At 38.1% G+C, this 23,321-nt stretch overlaps 1 protein-coding gene across 1 annotated transcript; it reads right to left on the bottom strand.

Moving 5' to 3' along the window:
- Positions 1-5,925: 5,925 nt before the first annotated feature.
- On the bottom strand, positions 5,926-19,572 carry LOC129676364 (synaptonemal complex protein 3-like). Its single transcript, XM_055606719.1, has 7 exons — positions 19,446-19,572; positions 18,786-18,855; positions 18,379-18,413; positions 14,540-14,657; positions 11,133-11,232; positions 8,200-8,298; positions 5,926-6,030 (listed from the first exon to the last, which is right to left on the bottom strand). Exons 1-7 carry the CDS (start codon positions 19,570-19,572, stop codon positions 5,926-5,928), a joined length of 654 nt encoding a protein of 217 aa, XP_055462694.1.
- Between the last annotated feature and the right edge of the window lie 3,749 nt (positions 19,573-23,321).

Here is a 23,321-nt window from a genome sequence, read left to right as displayed (position 1 = left end):
CCCATTCTTTTCAATCCTTTCCAGTGCTACTACTAGTTGTTAATACTGTGTTAAATAAACTAGTATGTCTGAGCAAAGTAAAGAATTCAAGACTTTCTTTTGAGTATTCTTGGTATTTTTGTTTGTTTGTTCTTTTTTTTTTATTTTTTCATAGCATAGGTTTTCTGCTAGAAGATGTCCTGTCATTTCAAAAACATGCCCCATTGGGTCTTGAATGTATAAGAAACCAATCTGTGCTCAAGACAAATTCACTATTGTCCATATGCAAGAGTATATTCTCTGCCATGGAACCTAGCATTTCACTTCTATATAGACAAATGTGTTGAGTGTTAGAATAGTTAGAATAGTTTTTGGTAAATATCAGGGGCAGATCTTTAAAGACTCTTGTAGACAAAGTCCTGGAACCGTAGTATTGCTTTGCTATATTTTCAATAGTAGAGATTTAGTTTCTCAGCATTCTGTTAGAAATTCATTTGTTCACTGAAATAGGAATGTTAGTATGTGCTAAAATATGCTCTGTAAATAAATTCAAGGGATAGGAGCAGCTTTTTGCACACATGAATCCGGTAGAAACATCAAAGCTTGAAGTCCATATTGGTTTTCCCATGGTAAAGGACATCAGAGTATCTCATATATACACTCCATTCAATTTCTCCTCTCTCTTTTTTTAAATTTTATTTTATTTTCTTATCAGTTACATTTTATTAACTCTGTATCTGAGCCATGTTCTGCTCCCTCATTCCCTCCCAATCCCACCCTCCCTCCCTCATCTCCACCATGCCCCTTTCCAAGTCCACTGATAGGGGGGGACCTCCTCCCCATTCATCCGATCCTGTTTTATCAGGTATCTTCAGGACTGGCTGAAAAGCCCTTCTCTGTGGCATAACAGGACTGCTCCTCCCTTGGGGGGTGGGAAGGTCAAAGAGCCAGTCATTGAGTTCCTGTTAGAAATAGTCCTTGTTCCCCTCACTATGGGAAACCAATTGGTTACTGAGCTACCACAGGCTACATCTGAACAGAGGTTCTAGGTTATATCCATACATGGTCCTTGGTTGAATGTCAGTCTCTGAAAAGACCCTGTGCCCAGATATATTTGGTCCTTGTGGAGCTCCTATCCTTTCCCCATCATACTAACTCCCCTTCTTTCATATGATTCCCTGTACTCTGCCAAAGGTTTGGTCATGAGTCTTTGTATCTGCTTTGAAAACACTGCTAATTAGAGTCTTTCCGATGCGCTCAGTAGACTCCTGTCATATGTTCAATGCACATCCACTCTGTTTTTCTAAATGAGGATTGATCATCTTACCCCATGTCTGCTCTCTTGATAATCTTTTTTAGGTGTATAGATTTCATTATGTTTGTCATATCTTTTGGTCTATATAAGTGAGTATATACCGTGTTTGTCTTTCTCCTTCTGGGATATTTCACTCAGAATGATCTTTTCTAGATCCCACCATTTGCCTGCAAATTTCATGATTTCCTCCTTTTTGATTGCTGAGTAGTATTCCATTGTGTAAAAATACCACAATTTCTGTACCCATTCCTTCGTTGATGGATATCTGGGTTGTTTCCAGGTTCTGGCTATTACAAATAAAGCTGCTATAAACATGGTTGAGCAAGTATCCCTTTTGTGTACTTGAGAAAAGTTTGGGTATATACCTAGCAGTGGTATAGCTGGGTCTTGAGGAAGCCCTATTCCTAATTGTCTGAGAAAGTGCCAGATTGATTTCCAGAGTGGTTGTACCAGTTTACATTCCCACCAGCAGTGGAGGAGGGCTCCCCTTTCTCCACAACCTCTCCAGCATGTGTTGTCACTTGAGTTTTTCATCTTGGCCATTCTGATGGGTGTAAGGTGAAATCTCAGGGTCATTTTGATTTGCATTTCCCTGATGGCTAATGAGGTTGAGCATTTCTTTAAGTGTTTCTCTGCCATTCGATATTCCTCTACAGAGAATTCTCTGTTTAGCTCTGTTCCCCATTTTTTAATTGGATTACTTGGTTTGCTGCTTTTCAGCTTCTTTAGTTCTTTGTATATAATGGATATTAGTCCTCTGTCAGATAAAGGGTTAGTGAAGTTTCTTTCTCAATCTGTAGGCAGTCATTTTGTTTTGATGACGGTGTCCTTTGCTTTACAGAAGCTTTTGAGTTTCATGAGGTCCCATTTATTGATTGTTGCTCTTAGAGCCTGTGCTGTTGGTGTTCTGTTCAGGAAGTTGTCTCCTGTGCCAATGAGTTCTAGGCTGTTCCTCACTTTTTCTTCTAACAGATTTAGAGTATCTGGTTTTATGTTGAGGTCTTTGATCCACTTGGACTTTACTTTTGTGCAGGGTGATAAATATGGATCTATTTTCGTTTTTCTGCATGTAGACATCCAGTTGGACCAGCACCATTTGTGGAAGATGCTGTCTTTTTTCCATTGAATGGTTTTGGCTTCTTTGTCAAAAATCGAGTATTCATAGGTGTGTGGGTTTATTTCTGGGTCTTCTATGCAGTTCCATTGATCCTCCTTTCTGTTTTTATGCCAATACCATGCAGTTTTTATTACTATTGCTCTGTAGTACAACTTGAGATCACGGATGGAGATACTTCCAGATGATCTGTTGTTATACATTCTCCTCTCTCTTTCATGAAATATAAGTGCATCCTTGTATCAGTGGCATTTGAGAGCTTGAATATCACTGGGAAGGGGTTTTTGTCTTCCCCCTCCCCCTCCCCAGTAATGTCTACAAGCCTGGCCTCTAGTAAAAAGTTTGATGTTTGTGGAAGTTTAAACAGAAAGGTGAAATAACTGAGAAGAAACGTAAACTTAAAATATTTACCATGTAGCGTCTGGAAGTTTTGCAAGACAACACATGTTACTAGGCCACCTCAAATCCATTGCTGACCACTCCCCCCCTTCAAAAAAAAAATCCAACTGGTTTTGTTTTTGCTTGAGTGAATGGCTGGCCATCTGTGTGTTGGTGATTGAATGTAAGCACTGCAAGTTTAGCTTAAGGAGTTAATTAGGTTTCTTGATTTTTCTGCTGGTGTTTCTGTATTTTCACCTGGACACAGAGCCTTTTCTGTTATTGGTACCTAGGAAAGGCAAGCTGAGTGCTCTATGCAAGCCCTCATCTGAGAACCCGACAGTTTCTCCAGATTTGGCCACTAAGTGGAACCCTCTGCGAGTCATTTTTGCTGTTTTGTTAGCTTTTAATTTTTTTCTTTTTCTTTTTTTTTCTACAAAACCAAAATCAAAACAACAACAAAAATTTCAGATAGGAAATTTCCAGTCATTGAAGTGGGTGTGCACCTGGGATTCTCATTTGCTCCAACCCTCAGGAAGCTGTGGAAGGTCTTACATTGTTGGAGCAGTCTGGTATGGCTGCTGTTTTCTTCAGTGCAGTAATCTTCTCTTCATTGTTAGTGTTCCTGGGCTGTTCACATTAATCTTTTACTCATTTAAATCACATAAGTTTTCTCCTAACATGAGGACTATCACCTCTAAACCCTTACTCCTTCAATGTATGCTGTGGTTTCTGGAAGATTTGCCCTGTCCAAAGGAAAGCTGTGCACTCACAATGAGATTGACAGGTCTTCCTATGAAGTGGAATGGCCATTAGCAGGTTTCTGAGCAAAGGCAGTTTGGCTCAAGTTCAATGAACCCACCCAGTCACCCTGACCAGTTCCCTTCTATTGATCAGTGGTTCACACCTGTTGAAACACACCCACTTCAGATTTGTGCTTCAAAAGATTATCCATCTGTTTTAGTTGCTAAAATTCTCCATCTGCAGCTTTCTTCTGACTGTCAGGGCCCCCTCAGATATTAGGGACCCTCTGCTGCCCTCTCCCCATCGTTCCTAGAGCTCACATTCATCTCTCTAACCTCTAACTATCCGTCTCCTCAGGATTCATACAACATCCCCCAGCCTCAGCCCCCTCTGTCCCATTGCATCCCACTCTTTCCTCTTCTGCCCCTTACCCCCATCCCAGATTCCTTCACTTCCCCTTCTGGATCTGTATTGTTTCCAATCCCCTTCTCTCTCTGTGAGCATCACTATCCATCCTGATGGAGATATGCAATTTTCCCCAACTTCCTCCACTTCCTTCACTGTCCTTGGCTTCCCAATTTAATAGCCCATCAGGCTCTGGACCTGACACAGGTCTGAACCTTTGTTTTTTCATTTTCACAAGACTAACTACCTCCTGGGGCAATGGGCAATCACTGATCTATGCTCCTTTCTGTATTTTCATCTGTATAACTGGAGGACCTCCTTATTTGATAAGCCCCAAGTCCTAACCATCGCACTATAATGTGTCCTCTGTACTCATTGATCTACCTGGATGTTTGGCAGCTACTCCTTCTAACCATCTACTTCAGAGGAAAGGGATTGTATAATTAGCTAAGTTAGGGAAGGCTTTTAGGCCTCAGCCACTGTATGAATACTGAAAAGCTACTCACTTTTGAGGCAACTTTCCCATCCAATCACTGAGATTGGGATCCCAATTATGTATACTGGCTCTCAGGCCCTGGATATTTTTCACTGCTCTGTTATGTCTGTAATTCAAGATGCAGCTTGAAAATGTGCAAATTTGTCTGTGACCACTAAGGTTCTTCACAACCCAGAAGAGTTTTCTGGGGCACTTCTCAAGGAATTACTGAAATCTTTCCAAAAATTTAACTCCCTCTTGACCCCACTGATTCCAAAAGATGCCAGGCAATAAATTTGGCTTTTGTATTTTAATCAGCCATGGGTGTGGACAGAAAACCTCCAACAGCTAGAAGATTTTGCAGGGATGAAATAGCTCCCAGCTCCTCAAAATAGCTCAAAAGATTTTCAATAACCAAGATACTGAAAAACAAAACAAGCTGCCTTCCTGTGAGGACTGGCTTCCTATTTGCCCTCTGAACTCAAGCTTGCATTACATCTGCTGTCTCCTGACCTTCATCTTTTGCTGTTCGATGTTGTATCATGGAGCCCTAAGGAAGATCACTCAGTCCTCAACAGCATCTTAGTTTCCATTGCCCATCCAAATCTTCTGCTCAGGGACAGAACAGGACCGGGACATGCGTTAAGTCACCAGAGCACATTTTGGCTTGGATTGTCCCGAGTTTTTATTTGGAAACTGAGACTGAGTACTAGGGTCAGGAGACTTAAACCCTGTCACCTAAATGAAGCTGTGTGCTGGAGTGGAGTCAGGTTCAGAGTTGTCTATGCTCTACATGTACCTGTGTGTTCCCCTAATCCTATACACAACAACGCAGCAGGTTGTTTGGCCACCCCTGTGGTCACCAACATTTCTGTCAGTAACGTAACGTCTTACCTATGTTCTGTAAATAAGTCTGGATTAGTTCATCTTCCCCAGTGGAAATTTGACCTTATGAGGTGGGGTAAGATGCTGCCTAGTCCCCTACTGCCTCATTCTTTGTGCTTTGTGATTGATAACAAATGGACTTATTCTAAATCCCAAACCTACATTTTGTTGTTCTCTTTCGAATCAATGTTTCACTATGTAGCCCTGAATGTCCTGGGCCTTACTGCTATGAATTGTAATGTAAATACCCGTGTTTTCTGATGGTCTTAGTCAACTGCTGCTTTGTATACCAGGCTGGCCTTGAGCTTACACATCCTCTGACCACTGCCTCCCCTAAAAAATCTTTATTCAAAAAAATTAATTAACATTTTAAGAAAATTCTCCCCCACAAGTGAAAAGCTGATGAGATTTTATTTGGAAGTCAACAGGAATAGAGGTACTGCATTTTACAAAGCTAATGATCAAAGATGGTATATAATACAGTCAAATTTCAAAGACATATGTCTGAGATAATACAAACTACATCGCTCAGGCTCTCGTTTTTCTGAACTCATCAGAATATTTGTGAACTGTTGTATTTAAGGAAAACAAAATATTTTGGTGCTTCTCCATGTTGCTACAATTCAACATTTAACCATCTGTAATTTTTCCTTGTAGCACAGTCTTCTGCTTTTGAAACTCATTGTGTATACTCTTAAGTACATTGCTATAATTCTTCTCCAAATTCTGCAAATCCTAAAGCACAAAAGAATGTTTTAGTTCCAAACAATCTTTCATCAAAAGTTCTCAAGTTACTTTCCAAAATTAAGAATCTTTTCATATTTAAATAATATCTTTTATTTATTCCATCTTCATAAAAACATTGCAACACACCCAAATTCATCCCATAAAGTATGTATGCATGTGTGTGTGAGCAAGTGAATCAAAGGTAATTACAGCATTAAGAAAGGAGTGCACTTTGTGTGAATTAATAGTTAAATGAGATGTTAAAATTAGACAGAGAAAAAAGAAAGTGCAGCTCCCAGTCTCCCTAAAGTTTACTTGAAAGCATAAAGAACTTCACAATAATTTGGACAACATAGTAAGACCTAGTCTCGAAAAGCAAGGTAGAGCTGGGCAGTTTTGTTGGTTGGTAGAGTGCTTGCACAGCATGAATGAACCCTCCATTTGATCCCTGGCACAATGTAAACCAAGTAGTGGGACACATTGATAATCTTGGCAGAAGAGAGGTAAAGACAGAGGAATTTGGAGTTCTCATGTATTTACAAAGACCAGGGACAGTGTGAACCACATAAGACCAAACACTTAAAAAGGCAGAAAGAACAAAAATGTGTAGAATCAGAAACACTAGAAAATCCCAAAGTCCAATTAGTACACATGACTTTTTAAAAGGTTCTCAAATATCAGCTTATAGTTTATTTATTATGATTAACAGTCAGTGTGAATAAAGATAATTAAATGATCTGTATTATGAGATTGTTCCCAAGTTACATAAAACAAAAACTACATTTTGGTACTTTTGTTTTTATTACAGGATCGTAGATGTAGTCCAAGCTACTCTCCAACTTCCCATGCTTTACTCTCAGGCTCCCCAGAATTGGCATCATTTGCCTGTGCTACCATATCCATTGAAGAAATTAAGTTAATTTAACTGGGGAGATTCTGACTAGGTTGGCAAAAGAATAAGGTTTCAAAAATAAGGGAATTGACAACATTCTAGGGAAAGAATATATCCAAAGAATGGAAGTACATATCCTGTGGGCTTAGATAAAGCAATTATGTATAGAGATGAGGTTAATGAGCAGATGTAAGTGAATGGAAGGGATCTCATAGAACAGGAAGTTACAGATTACATATGCAGAAAGTAATGTTTCAGATAGTTTACATAGCAGACATATTTAACCAATTCTCTACTTAATATATAAATAGATTTTTTAAAAAAAATCAGTCTTTTTTGCACTTTAGACACTGAACCCAGAGGACCCAAGCTGTGTCTGACCTCTTCCTTAGGAACTAGCTTTCATGGTACCAGAAGGTGGCAGATAAGTTTCAAAAGGAGGGAGGCAACCAATAGTCCTTCTTAGCTACATTGAATATAAACCACAACAACTGCCAGCATGGTATGATAACTCTAAAGGTGCAGTAGGGGGATGAACACCTTGGCAGTAACAGCTCTCTAATTGGACTTAAGACTTGCTCTTTGATGTTTATAGAAATGAGTACAAAGTTCTTTCAAAGTGTCTTAAAACTACTGTTTAGACCTTGATATGCATATCTAATTATAGATAATCTAATAACTCTATAACATTTATAAAAGATTTTATCATTTATTTATGTGAGTATATCTATGTATGTACACACATGTATGAAGGGCTAGCAAGAGTGTCCTATGTCTTGCAGCTGGAATTGTAAGCCTCTTGATATGAGTTCTGGGAAGCAAATTTCAATCCTCTGAAAAAGCAGCAAGCACTCTTAACTGCAGAGCCATTTCTTCAGTCCCTGAATTTTAACCTTCACTTTCTGTGTTCTAGACTTTCTTTTATGATTATATAAAATTACTTTGGTACCTGGAATTATTTTAAAATCTATTATATCATAAATTGCTTCTATAATACATTTGGAAACAAAAATACTGGGCAATATCAACAAAGCACTTCTTTCTTTAACGAATACTGGGGATACAAAGACAATAGTTATGATGTTAATATAGTATGCATTTGATTCATAGGAACGTTTCTGATAAAATGTCTCAACACCTCCTGTTTTGCATAATTCCTCCTCAAAATTGTGAAAAGTCTCCCAATTCACTTATCACTTCATTCACAGTCACTTATTCATAGTGGAAAGTAAGTAAAATTTTGAAATGTATTAAGAGAATGCATGATGCTAAAATTTGTGACATACCTTTAAGAACTTATCATCTGCCTGCTTAAGTGCTTTCAGGTTGTCGGTCTGAAGCATTCTAGTTTGTTGAAAAATCCTCTCTTCGTGATTAAAACTACCCTAGAAGTATAAATGGAAAGCTGTGTAATAACAATTAAGCATGAAATTTGTTGCTCTTAATGCTGTTCTTGGCTTCATTCATGCTAGATAAAGACTAAAACTAAGTTAATCCCATGGACTAGAATTTTAAATTTAAAACATCCCTTTAAATTAATCTTTAAAAGGATTCCTTAAAAGGAATTGTTTTATAATGAACTCCATCAATACTTTATTTTGGTACTTTTTATCACTAAGTGTACACAATTTGTGTCTTTACCACTAACCAGCAAAAAAAAAAAAAATCCTCAAAGTCATGGAAAGAGAATTTTTAAAGAGACAGATTCTGCATTGCACAAAAAGTAGGAACTCATGAGCTTCTTCCTTTGGTATCCCTAGTAGCTGGGATTAAAAGCATGCAGCTCATGCAAGTGAGCAGGAGTTCTTCATATTCAAGACATAACTTATTAACTACTCTAGTCATGTCCACACATATGATTTTCTAGTAATTCTGTCCTTTCAGTTTCATAACCTATTCTTCACCACTGACTTTGCACTCTAACCTACTTGATCCACTCATTTAAATACTTGTACTCCACAATTTACCATTGTTGATAACACAACTTTTTATAGTGCTGGTAATGACTAATATGTACTAAAACATGGGCAATATGATTTTGAACCTTTTAAGTAGATTAATTCTATACAAACTTATTTAACACTTCAAACAACGACAGAAAATAGATGCTCACCATTTAATTTCAAAGATGAGGAAAGTGAGTCATAATGGTACAATGTCTGTTTTTCCAAGGTTAGCTACTACTGAAGTCTGAATCAGATCCAAAACATTATGCTGCCAGAAACTAAGCTGTAAGTGTTTTGGAAATTCTTTCTCCACATATTAAGAGATATTACTATAACACTTTCCACTGTTACTTACTCATATTATGGCTGAGCAATCCTTCAAGACCTCAAATTCATGAAACCTACCTTCTTTTTACTGTTGTCCCTATTCCTGTTATCTTCAACTTCCTCTTTCCAACATTAAATTCTATAACCAAACATTAAAATTTCCTCTTTCCATATAAATCTTACTCTGTACTGACTCATATTTACTTGGTTAAATCATAAGTTTGGAAACCTCAGCTCTAGCTGATCTCCCTGATGGCCTTTCACAACCTGATGGCCTTATTTCATGGAATACATAGATACCATCCAAAGGGAATATTCACTCTCTCATCACTCGATCTACTATACAAATTCAATTGTATATGCCATGTCCTATGCTTTCTTTTCTGTTTTAAAAGCTGTATTATACTTCTTTGCGAAGGTCAATCGTTTCACACACCTTTTCTCAAGAACTCAGCAATTATCCTTGTTTTCCTCTTTTTAAATATATGTCTCATCTCTTAAAACCAACAACAAACAACAAAAACTACTGTATTACTCCTTAGGCTATTACAGTGTTTCGTAACATGTCTTGTATTTATTTCTCAGGTTTGTGCTCACTTTTCCAATGAAATCATTCAGATTCAGAACACCAATGATGAATTTTGTATTGTCAAATATACCTTTTTTTCACCTATAAGTGGTATATTGTGAAAGTAATAATCTTTTCTTCTTTTAAAAAGCTTCCTTTACATGGAGTGGTTTTAATTTGTACCTAATAAATCATTTGTTCTCAATCTGTGTTACCAGTTCACTCTCACCCTTGAGAATCAAAGCAGTGAAGACATCTAGGGATCTGACCCTCAGAATTTTCACTTACATCCTCAGTCACAGCTTGATGGTTTCATCTAATCTTCATGATTAAAAATTACCTTAAATTAAAAATTGTCAACTTCTTATCCTTAAGAAATGGCTTCCTCCTGAACTTCATCCTTACATACTAGTGGTTTACTCAACTGCCCATTTAATATCACATGTGTGTCAAAATCAATATTCCATAACTAGACTGACATCCAACCCCAAGACTGTTTGAATACAATCAGGACCTCAAATGTAATATAAAAATGGTTTTCCAAAACAAAATGGTGAAAATACACAAATGGGAAGTGTAATCAGTGTCATGAATTGTATGAATGGGGTTAATTTTCATCAGCCTGGGAACAGAGAAGTACCACACTTTTTGACTAAGGAGGGAAAATGACTGTGACTTGGTACCGTGGGTTTGTAAAAGTGTGCTTTCCTACTTGCAAAATGCTCTGAGTTAACTCACAAACTCACAAGAAGAAAGAGAAAGAGAAAAAGAAGGAAAGAAAGGGAATTTGAGGCAAGGGAGAAAGGAGAGGAACATGAAGAGGAGAGGAAGAAAATGATGTAAACCATAATCTGACTATAGTGATTGGTTCAGAAACTGTGAAATGATCAAAACTAGTTCAGTGATATTCCCCCATAGGAATATTCTGCCAGAAAGACCGTCTAGTTCACTGAAGCTCATAAATTTGTAGTTGAGTCTAAAAATGGAAGATTTCAGATATGCCATCTAGCAAATTCACTGAGACCCAAAACAGCTCAGATAATATCATGTAATGTGTCCCTCACATCATTCAACTATGTCTGAAATGAACCCACCCGATTTTTTTCATATAAAACAGTAAACCTTCATTTATTCTTTTACAAGTTTCTGTTGCTTGAAATTACAAGAATCTCAACTAATATCAGAAGCCAGATGGCCTTTATGAACATTAAGTGTGTCTATATTTTTGTGGTTTATTGTTCACCAAGAATATAACAAAAGGCAGATCATCAAACAGATCATCAAACTTGTCTCATTTCCTAATGCAAGGATAGCTTCTATATTTTGACATGACACTTAGTTATAACAGATTAATTATAAAAACAATTGTGATACCAACAGTTAGCTCATTTTCTTGATCTTCAACTTGCTTTATATCAGAATCCCATTGCTTAAACACAGTTATAACTTGCTCAGTATATTCAATTTTAAACTCCCGCCTGTAAAACATAATAATGAATGTCACATTACATATCAGGATGAAGAGAATGTCAAAGAAAGATTAAATTACCACATTATGTATTATGTAACATAAAAGGGAAGACATAATAGCAAAGGAAATATAACTGTGGGGAAAAAAAAAGTAAAATTAGATTTATGCTGATTCCAGAAATATTTTTCTTAAGTAAAGAGTGTTTTCACATGGCTGGCTTATTGACTAATAAGAGTATTTGATATCTCTATCTCTATATCTATATCATCTATATCTATGTCATGTATATGTATACATTTTAGAAAAAGTCATTCCATCTCCAATCAATTTTTTAAGTTGTTAAATAAAATTTTAATTGGAACACAAAATTAAAACAACTTTATAAAGAAGCTGCAGTGTATTTTGCTGTTTCTTTATTAAATCAGTCAATTATTTTTAAAAATGTCTTAAAGGAAGTCAGAAAAAAATTAAAATGAACAAGAAAAACCTATCACAAAATTGTTGGTTTATAAGGAACCCATTTAATTTTAACTTCTTTTGAGATAGCAATGTATCTATTGTTGGTATTGACTATTGTGTTGTTTTTTTTTAATTTTATTTTTCTTATTAGTTACATTTTGTTAACTCTGTGTCCCAGCTGTATCCCGCTCCCTCATTCCCTCCCCAACCCCACACTCCCTCCCTGGTCTCCTCCCTACCCCTTTCCAAGTCCACTGATAGCGGAGGACCTCCTCCCCTTTCATTTGACCCTGTTTTATCAGGTATCTTCAGGGCTGGCTGCAAAGGGGGGGGGGAGGTCAAAGAGCCTGCCCTTGAGATCCTGTTAGAAATAGTCCTTGTTCCCCTTCCTTTGGAGACTCTACCTAGCAGTGTTTCAAAGCAGACACTAAGACTCATAACCAAACCCTTGGCAGAGTGCAGGGAATCATATGAAAGAAGGGGAAGTTAGTATGATATGGAAAGGATAAGAGCTCTATAAGGACCAAATATATCTGGGCACAGAGTCTTTTCTGAGACTGAGACTCAACCAAGGACCATCTATGGATATAACCTAGAACTTCTGCTTGGATGTGGCCCGTGGTAGCTCAGTATCCAATCAGTTTTGTTTCATTTTTTTTTCTACTGAATAATGCTATAATATCAACCCTATATGAGTTTCAAGTAGAAATATTTCACTTAACTTTTTTAAAAAAAATCTATTTGGTATTCTCAAGATTACAAGGGAATGATTAACTCGCCTAAAATTCATAAATGATTTACAATATTAAACTGACTTTTTTCCATCTTATCAAACATTTATAAAAATAAATGAATAGTTCCCATGATATCTACCTTTTACTGTATTTCCATAATGAACAGAAATAACTTTTTAGAAAAGATAACCTCCCCCTTGCAGGGTAGCCTTAATATGCCACAAAGAAAGAGGATCCAGGCAGTCCTGATGTGACCTAATAAGTAAGGATCAGACAGTATGGGAGAAGGACCACCTCTATCAGTGGACTAGTGGAAGGACAGAGGGGAAAGAGGTAAGGTGGGTGGGACTGGGAGGGGATGAGGGAGGGGAGTTGAGCTGGGATACAAAAGTGAATAAATTATAATAATTAAAAAATGTTTGAAAAAAAGATTGAAAAAATTCCATTAAGAAAATAAAGAAAGAAAGCATTAGCACTGTCATGTTGTCAAAAATGAATCCATAAATGATGTTTGCCACTGGCAATGCCTCTCATAATAGCCAGGAACTGGAAAAATCAGGTGTCCCTCAACTGAAGAATGGATAAAGAAAATGTGGTACATTTACACAATGGAATACTACTCACCAATTAAAAACAAGAGAATCATGAAATTTGAAGGCAAATGGAGGGAACTAGAAAAGATCATCCTGAGTGAGGTATCCCAGAAGCAGAAAGACACACATGGTATATACTCACTTATAAGTGGATATTAACAAAATAATATAGGATAAACATACTAAAATCTATTGCTATAAGGAAGCTAAATAAAAAGGAGTGCCCCAAGGAAGATGTTTAATCCTCATTCAGAAGGGCAAACTGGATTAGACATTGGAAATAGAAGAAGACATTGAAGAGGACAGGAGCCTTCCACAAGTGGCCTCTGAAAGATTCTATCTATCAGGGTATCAAAGCAGATGCTGAGACCCATGGCCATCTTTGGGCAGTGTTATAGGAATCTTATAAAAGAAGGGGGAGACAGAAAGACCTGGAGGGAACAGGAACTCCACAAGGAGAAAAACAGTGTCAAACAATCTGGGCCCAGGGGGCCCTGCAGAGACTGATGAATCAACCAACTAAGGACCATACATGAAGAGGACCTAGACCCCCTGCTCAGATGTATCCTATTAACAGCTCAGTTTCTCTGTGGGTGTTCTAGTAAAGGGAGCAGAAGTTGACTGTCTCTAACATGAACTCTGCTCTTTGATCACCTCCTACTGGTAGGTTGGCCTTACTAGGCCACAGAGAAAGAGGATCCATTCAGTCCTCATGAGACCTGATAGGCAAGGGTCAGATAACAGGGAAGGAGGACTTCCCTATCACGTTATCAGGGGAAGTAGAGGGGAGAGAAGAGGGAGGGGGTGGGACCAGGAGCAGATGAAGGAGGGGGGCTACAACGAGGACACTGCATACATTGTAAAATAATAACAATAAAAACAAAAAAAATTTATAACTCTCAGTGTGATTAGTGATGTTGCAGTCCTTTAATCCCAGAAGTTAGGAGGCAGAGGCAGGTGGATCTCTGTGAGTTCACAGACAGCCTCATCTACAGTGAGTCCAGGACTCCAGAGCTGCACATAGCAGTTGTATCGAAAAGCAAAACAAAACAGAACAGCAAGATATCCCTCCTCATTTGTTATTTAAAAGGAAAAAACAGTGATAGCTGCAGGCTTCCCAGAAACACGTCTCATTGCAGGAAGTTATTACAAGCATTAGCTTGAAGAAAAATGAAGCCTAGAATTTTCTATAGACTCTGTTTAATGGAATAATTGGTGCCAATGCATACTATAAATCATACAAACATGGCTCTAAAGAAATGACGCCTTCCATCTAATATGGCTGCCTTGTCAGGCCTCAGTGAATGAAGTTGAACTAAGCCCTGATTCAACTTGAGGTTCTGGGATGGGTTAGTGGTAGTGTCTCTACTGCCTTTTTGTTCTCCCTTTTACTGCAGAGAACAAGAAAAGGGATTGGGAGAAGAGGGTGGGAGGATGGAACCAGAAGGAGAGGAGGAAGGGGGCTATTATCTAGATGTAAAGTGAATATATAAAATCAATAAGAAAAAGAAAATAAATGAAGTCTTACATTTCCTCTTGATGAGCTTTCCAGTGTTCTTTGATATTCCTGTTGCAGTCTTTGACTACACTTTTAATATAGGACTGCATTCTTGTTTTGTTTTCCACAAGGTCACTGTTAAGTTGAGCTGTATTGAAAAAAAAAAAAAAATAAACCATTAAACCTTAATGTTAAAGAAAATGTTACTGCTCCCAAATATGCAAGTAAATGAAGACACAGGTAAAAATCCATTCTACAGTACAAAAAAAGTTACGAAATAGTATCAACCAAATTCCTCAAGCTTGTCATATTTTCCTGCACTCAATGTTTTTACTTTTCAGACTAGATATACTCAGTCAGTAATGTTCATACAAATATTCCAAAGTCAAAGAAAATTCTGAAAATGGAAAACTTTGTGTTCCTAGGAGTTGTAAATGAGAAATACTAACATTAATAGAATTCTGATCTGCCTACTAAAGATAATCTTGTATGTTTGGAGGATCATAAAAAAGATCTAATAAAATAACACAAAAGAAAAACTTTTAATTTTTAAAGATCCCAAGGAAAAATTAGAAGAAAAGACAAACTTTATTATTATTATTTTTAGCTTATAGAATACTCTGTACTTGGGAGGATGCTTGGCTGTATTACTTTTGTAATTAATCTTTTGTAACAAATAAAACCCAACCTATTAAACAGCCAGAATCCAGGCTGGGTGTGGCTGTCACACACCACTATTCCTGGCAGTTGGGAGGCAGATGCAGGCAGTTCCCTGAGTTCAAGGATAGCTAAGTAGTGAATCACAGACAAATTAAGGTTACATGGTGAGAGCTTGTTTCAAAATATTTTTAAATTGAGTTAAATTTTAAAAAAATGAAGGCCGCCTGAGCTTTACAGTCCTTAATTTTTATGCACAAAACCATATCGTGGTTGGCACATTTCTGTTCACAAAATTAGAACTAGAAAAGTAAAAATAGCAGGGTTAGTACATGTATAGATTTTTCACTCAGGGACTTTCCTAGCACATCATGGAATCACCAATTTCGCCTTTGTTGCTGTTTTGACAGATGGGCTGGATAGTTTTATGTCAACTTGATATAATCTAAATTCACCTGAGAGAAGGTAACCTCATTTAATGAAATTCCTCTATGAGATAGGACTGTAGGCAAACCTGTAGGGACTTTTAAATTTTTTTTTTTTTTTACTATTTATTACAATTTATTCAATTTGTATCCAGGCAGCAGCTCCATCTCTCATTTCCTCCCAGTCCTACCCTTCCTCCTTCGTCTCCTCCTTTTCCTCTTCTCTAGTCAATTGATAGGGGAGTTCCTCCTCCCCTGATATCTGACCCTAGCCTATCAGGTCTCCTCAGGCCTGTGTCGATCCATTTTCTCTGTGGCCTGGCAAGGCTGCCCCAGCAGGGGGAGGTGAACAGTGTGCCAGTTCTGAGTCCAGAGACAGGCCCTATTCTCCTTACTATGGAACACACATTGAAACTGAGCTGCCTAAGGGTTATGTCTGAGCAGGAAGTCTAGGTCTTCTTCATGCATGGTCCTTGGGTGTCATCAGTCTCTGTGGGCACCCCTGGGCCCAGAATTTTTCTCTCTTGGTCTCCTTGTGGAGTTCCTGTTCCCTCCAGGTCCTTCTATCTCTCCCTTCTACCATAAGATTCCCTGCACTCTATCCAGGGTTTGGCTATGCAACTTAGCATCTTCTACCATAGGACATTTGCTCCACTATATTCATAGCAGATTTATTCGTAATAGCCAGAAGCTGGAAATAACACAGATGTCCCTTAACTGAAGAATGGATTAAAAAATGTGGTACATTTACACAATGGTATAGTACTCAACACTTAAAAACAAAGAAATCATAAAATATGCACTCAAATGGATGGAACTAGAAAAAAATCATCCTGAGTGAGGTAACGCAGAAGCAGAAAGACACACATGGCATATACTCACTTCTAAGTGCATATTAAGACATATTTAACACAGGAAAAACATATAAAAATCTATAGTCCTAAAGAAGCTAAACAAAAAGGAGGGCCCTAGGGAAGATGCTTAATCCTCATTTAGAAAGGCAAACATTATAGACATCAGAAGCAGGAGGAGACAGGGAACAGGGCAGGAGCTTACCACAGAATAATTATACCTATGTGGTTATTGAAGAAGATGCTGAGTCTCATAGCCAAACCTTGGGCATTTTCTTAATTAGTGATTGATGGCAGAGAGCCCAAATCAGAAGGGGAGGGGCAGGGAGAAACAAGGAAGTTTTGGTTCCTTTGTTAATTCAGTTATGTTATGTAAATATGTTTTTGTTTTAATTCCAAGCATGATACTTCAGTGAGATATAGTTTGTCCACACCTGTTAATTGTGGCTTTTGCCAGCTGGTAAAAGCTTACCTACTGCCTTCCATGTGAGGCATGGAGAGGGGAGTGATCTAGGACCCTGAGGATATTAATTGAGTTAGTGAAGTTTTGGCATGTGACAAGCAGAAGTTTGGAGAGACCTGAGAGATAGACAGTGGGTGTGATGGTTTGGAGCAAACAGATAGAGAGAAAAGCTTTGTGGCATACTGTCATGGAGAACACTGACAGCTGTGTCTCTGGTTGATGGAGATTGGTATAGTCCTAAAAGACCCACTGGCTCTCAACAGAAGTAAAGGGGACCTCTCTCCCTAGTAACTTTTTCTCTCCTACATAAGGTTGGGAGGTTAGAAAGGAGGTGGAGACCTAAATACCCCAAATAAAGTAGAGTTTAAAATGGAGCATTATGAGATAAAGATAAACAGACAGACAGAGACAGCTATAAAGACAGAGACAGACAGATCCAGAGACTGATACAGACAGACAAAGAGACACAGAGATACATCGACATATCCCTGGGCACATATTCTATAAAAAATGAGGCTGAGCCATCCAGGAGCTGTGGTGCATGCCTGCAATACTAGCAATCAGGTAGTCAGAGGCAGGCTTAACTCTTTGAGTTCAAAGTCATCTTGATCTACAAAGCAAGTCCAGGGTAGTGAAGACTACACAAAGAAATGCTATCTCAAAAAAAAAAAAACTATTTAATAAAAGGAAGGAAGAAAAAATAGTACAGAAAAGAAAATAGAAGAGAAGAGAAAAAAAAAAGAAAAGAAGAAAAGAAAAAAAAAAAGAAGTCATGAGGAGCAAGTCAGTAAGCAGCACTCTTCCATGGTCTCTGCATCAGCTCCTGCCTCCAGGTTACTGCCTTGTTTGAGTTTTTGTCCTGACTTTCTATGATCATGAACTTTGATGTGGAAGAGGAAGCCAAATAGCCCCTTTATTCCCATGTTGCTTTGGTCATGTTTTTTCTTCACATCAATAGTAATCCTGACTAAGACACGAGGATTTCTGGCTACTTGCTGAGTTTCAAGGCCTGAATGGTTTTCTATCATGGCCTCAGTTGTGCTAAGTTCTGGGGGCCTCTGAAGTTCTGGAGGCCTATTACAGTAGTAGAGATGCTGTTTTTAAAGAAAAAGAAGTTGTGAGGGTGAAAGGAACCCAAGAGGATTACTAGAGAATACAGTAAATGAAACATTGATATGTGATGTGTATAATGATGTGTATATATAAATATGTTAATGCAAAGAATTATAAAAAAACTTTTCTCATCCATGTTTCTTTCTGTAATTTCATTTAAGTCACACATACCCAAAAGTATCAGTTTTAATTTTCTTATCAAGGAAAAAAGTTAACTAAGAAAATCTTTGGTGTTAATTCAAAAATATTTATGTAGAATACTATCACTGAGAATTAAGCATTAATTAACAATCCTATCGTACATTAACACTGAATAGTTTTAAACAATTTCTCTGGATACAAATACATCAAAAACTGTACCTCCAATTTTTTCGAGCTTATTCCTTACTTCATGTCTGTAAAAAAATTAAAGCTGTGAATTTAGTTCAGTGGAAAGCATTAACCCCATGTACAATGCATTAGGTTTGAGCCCAAGTACTACCAAAGATAAGCCTTTTAATTAAGTGTTTATAATATAAAATGTTTGGTTTCAAGAAATTATCACGTGAAATAACATATTCAATACTTGATAGATAATCAAAGTAAACATTTCTTATTCTATTTTGCTTTTTTTTAAAACAAGAACCCATTTAGTTCAAGATGACCATAAACTAAATATGTAGGTGATATTGTCACTGACCCATCTAACCCTGCTGCCTCCACTTCCCTAGTGCTGAGATTACAGGTATAAAAACAATTCATTGAGCAGAAAAGGAAATATGTATTACCCCGTATCTCCATCCCTTCTTGGAGGAACCAATGCCTTCTCATCACTACCAAGTACTTCACATTTTTCTGCTTCGAACAAGAAAAATGAAAAACTTTATAACTTAAGCATGTTAGATTAGTGAATTTTAATAAAACAGTAATTTTATCTGTAGTTCTTTCAGGCATTTTCCAATATTATATCTTAAAGCAAAACATAAAAGCCATATGTTATTCTGAAAGTTAGATGAAATACAATCATAAGGTATGACCATTTTACAATAGTAGATTTTCAAGTCTTTCTAGGGCAATACCATGGTAGGGTATTATAATTTATTTATGTGTGTGAACTGTAAAGGAAAGAGACTATATGCATTCCTGGAAATTTGATACAGGCTTATGAAGAACAAAAATGTGTCAACAAATTATATGAAAATACTAGCTATTTATTTTACTCTAAGCACCTCTGTAAAAATCAAATAAACCAGGTAGGTCAAATGACTTAGCAGGTAAGGTTACAGAGGTTAATGTCACTCCTGAAATCATCATGACCCTTCCTTGAGACACTCATGGTGGAAGGAGAAACCTAAATCCTGTAAATTGCCCTCTGACCAAGCCCATTCCCCCAAACACAAAAATGCACTGTGGGATACCACCAGGACTCAGAACTGTATGTACTGTACCTGTTAGATTAGACTCTGCTGAACACTCCACATCATCATCTTTTATTTCTATCACTTCCTCAACTTCTTCTTCTTCTTCTTCACTATCATCATTGATGTAGATTACTGAGTGCTCCTCTTTGTCCATTGGTGGCTTCTGAGACTTAAGATTTCTTTTGTCACAGAAAAATATATTTTAATGTTTTTTCACTGAAAACTGAAAGATAATAGCAGATATGTCATCTAAATCCAAAGCAAAGCAATTAAGTGAAATAAAAAAATAAAATGTAAAACATCTACTAAGAATTACCTTAGCTGAATAAAAGGTTTCAAGTTTCCATATATTATTGAATCAGAAGGTAACAAATTTATTAATGGTAGTGAGCCTAGCATTTAATGTCTGAGCCATCTCTCCAGCAGAGAAACATTTAAAGAAATGTTCAAAGTCCTTAGTCATCAGGGAAATGCAAATTAAAATGACCCCGAGATTTTGCCTTACACCCATCAGAATAGCTAAGATCAAAAACTCAAGTGACAATACTTGCTGGAGAGGATGTGGAGAAAGGGAAACCCTCTTCCATTGTTGGTGAGATTGTAAACTTGTACAACCACTTTGGAAATCAATCTGGCACTTTCTCAGAAAATTAGGAATAGTGCTCCCTCAAGATCCAGTTGTAACACTCCTATGCATATATCCAAAATATGCTCAAGTATATAACAAGGATATTTTTTTCGTAGCTGCTTTATTTGTAATAGCCAGAATCTGGAAACAACCTAGAGATCCATCAACTGAGAAATGGATACAGAAATTGTGGTATAGTTACCCAATGGAATACTACTCAGCAATTAAAAACAAGGAATTTCATGAAATTTGCTGGCAAATGGTGGAAGCTAGAAAAGATCATCCTGTGTGAGGTTTCTCAGAAGCAGAAAGACACACATGGTATAAACACACTTATAAGTGGATATTAGACATACAATATTGGATAAACATACTAAAATCTGTACACCTAAAGAAGCTAAGCAAGAAGGAGGACCCTGAGTAAGATGATCAATCCTTACTCAGAAAGATAAATGGGTTGGACAATAAAAGAGGGAGAAAACAGAGAACAGGACAGGAGCCCTACCACAAAGGGCCTCTGAAAGGCTCTAGCCAGCAGGATATCAAAGCAGATGCTGAAACTAATAGCCAAACTTTGGGCAGAGTGCGGGGAAACTTATGAAAGGAGGGGGAGATGAAAGGACCTGTAGGGGACAGGAGCTCCACAAGAAGAGCAACAGAACCAAAATATTTAGGACCAGGGGTCTTTTCTGAGACTGACCATGCATGGATATAACCTAGAACCCCTGCTCAGATATATCCCATGGCCACTCAGTATCAAGTAGGTACCCTAGTAAGTGGAACAGGGACTGTCTCTGATAAGAACTCAGTGGTTGGCTCTTTGATCACCTTCCCCTTAGAAGGGAGTGCAGCTGTAACAGGCCACTGAGGAAGACAATGTAGCCAGTTAAGATGAGACCTGATAGGCTAGGGTCAGATGGAAGGGGAGGAGGACCTCCCCTCTCAGTGGATTTGGATAGGTGCAAGAGAGTAGGTGAGTGAGTGAGGGGGCCTGGGAGTGAATGAGGGAGAAGGCTACAGCTGGGATACAATGTGAATATGTGGTAATTAATAAAAAAAATTAAGAAGAAAAAAGAAGTTAACAATTTCTCATTTCTGAATGAAAAAAAAAAGAGAGGGCTGTACTGAGCACGGTATTTAAAAAGATGCTGAGACACATAGCCAAACGTTGGGCAGAGTGAGGGGTATCTTATGAAAGAAAGGGAAGATAGAAAGACCTGGAGGGACAGGAGCTCCACAAGAAGAGCAACAAAACCAAAACATCTTGGCACAGGCTCTGTTTTTATGAGCACATTCTCTACTTCCAGTGGATCTAAACTTGATTCACAACACTCATACCAGGTGGCTCATAACTTCCTGTAACACCAGCTCTAAACCTTTTAACAAAGCAGCTGAGCTCTCATACCCATATTTACTGATGTCCAAACCTACACACATAACTGAAAATTAAAATCCTATGAAAAAATGTAATTATGACTTTAACCCTGATTTGTAATGTGTTTGTACTTAACCAATGGAATATCTAATTTTTGGCACAACACTGACAGATTCTTAAGGATTTTGAAACAATATATAAGTCAGTGTATAGATGCTATCACTGTAACTAACAAGCATACTCCAAATATGCTGCTAGCAAACCAAATATAAAACAAAATTCAACAGAGTTGGGGAGGTAGTTTGGTGGTTACCATGCAAGAAGGCCTGTGCTCAACTGTCAAAACTGCCAGAAAAAAAAAAAAAAAAAAAAAAAGATTCATCCACGGTGAGTCAGGTTTCCCTTTAATCTTAGCATTCCATTCTGCATTCTGGAGGTTGAAAATTGCTAGCGCACAGCCAACCCAAGCCACATATGGAGTTCCTGTTCATTCTGGCCTACAATGAGACTGTGTCTAAAAAAACAGTCAAAAAAGCACACGAACAAAAAGCCCAAGGGAACAACCAAAGAGATAGATGTGCATATACACTGTTATAATCCCAATACTCCTAAAAGACTGAAGCAGGAATATTAGCAGGCCATTTCCAAATACAGAGTAACATAGTGCCTTAGAAAAACAAACAGTAAAAACACGACTATAAAAATGGCTCAGCAGTTACAAGCACTTAGCCACCTTTTAGCCACTAATTTTTTCTTCAAGATGGATATCTGTGTAGCACTGGGTATCCTGGAACATAGTTTGTAGACCAGGCTACCCTCAAACTCAGAGATCCACCTGCCTCTGCCTCCAGAGTGCTGTGTGCCACAAGCCACTGACCCTGCCACCATCTGCCCATCCCCTTCTTCCCCAAAACAGACATTCAGTTCCCAGCACCAGCAGTCAGTGCTACCAAGCTCACAAATTACTGGAAGGAACTAAAACTCCAGCGAATATAATGTCCTTTCCAGCCTCTGCAAGCATGAAAGGCACTACAGACACAGCACATAACCAGAATTTATTTTTAAAACTACTCTTGTCTTTAAATAAGTAATGTCCGTACAGTCTATACCAAACTCGTACAACACCATATAGAGAAACACAACAGTAGGGTTCTAAAGGATACAGCCTGGCTTCGGAGAATATAAAAAGGTAAATTAGTTTTTGTCCTCAATACACCAGGCTGCAGGCAAGATGCCTCCAGCCACATCTGCAAGGGCCCCGGTGGCTCTTACATACACTTGGTCTCTCCCAGTTCCCAGATCCACCTAAATCACCATTCTCCAAATCCTCCTACCCTCTCAGCTCTTCCTTATGTGAATCCTGACCCCTCCTCTCTAACCTTCCCTATTGCTCCCAGTGGTCATCTCTGTGATGGCAGCATATTCGTCCCAGTGCTCCCACTCCTCTAGGATTTCCTTCCTTCCAACCAGGGGTCTGCCTGTTCAAGGCTCAGTACTCAGCAAGTTTCACCATATCCATTTTCCTGTCAGGGGCCTTGGTGAGGCTCATCCACTCCTTCACTTCCCTATCAAAGGTCTCCAGTAAGGTTAACCACCACCTCCATTTTCCCATCAGCAACCTAGGTAAGGTCCACCACCTCCATTTTCCCGTCAGCGACCTTGGTAAGGTCCCCCACCTCCATTTTCATATCAGTGACCTTGGTAAGGTCCCCCTACCTCCATTTTCTTGTCAGTGACCTTGGTAAGGTCCCCCACCTCCATTTTCCCGTCAGCAACCTTGATAGGGTCCCCCATCTCCATTTTCCCATCAGCGACATGGGTAAGGTCCCCACCACCTCCATTATCCTGTCAGTGACCTTGGTAAGGTCCCCCACCTCCATTTTCCCAATAGTGACCTTGG

Source organism: Psammomys obesus, unplaced genomic scaffold (assembly GCF_907164565.1).
Source record: "Psammomys obesus unplaced genomic scaffold, mPsaObe1.curated_primary_1811, whole genome shotgun sequence".
Lineage (NCBI taxonomy): Eukaryota > Metazoa > Chordata > Mammalia > Rodentia > Muridae > Psammomys > Psammomys obesus.
Note: the sequence above shows the minus strand (reverse complement) of the source record. Positions and strands in the feature narration are given on the sequence as shown.

Coding starts and splice junctions, on each gene's coding strand:
- LOC129676364 (XM_055606719.1), bottom strand. CDS start 19,572: ATGGACAAAGAGGAGCACTCAGTAATCTACATCAATGATGATAGTGAA. Junction 11,233..14,539: donor AAAGCTCATCAAGAGGAAAT/GTAAGACTTCAT, acceptor TATGTTTTACAG/GCGGGAGTTTAAAATTGAAT. Junction 6,031..8,199: donor CAGATGATAAGTTCTTAAAG/GTATGTCACAAA, acceptor TTTGTGCTTTAG/GATTTGCAGAATTTGGAGAA.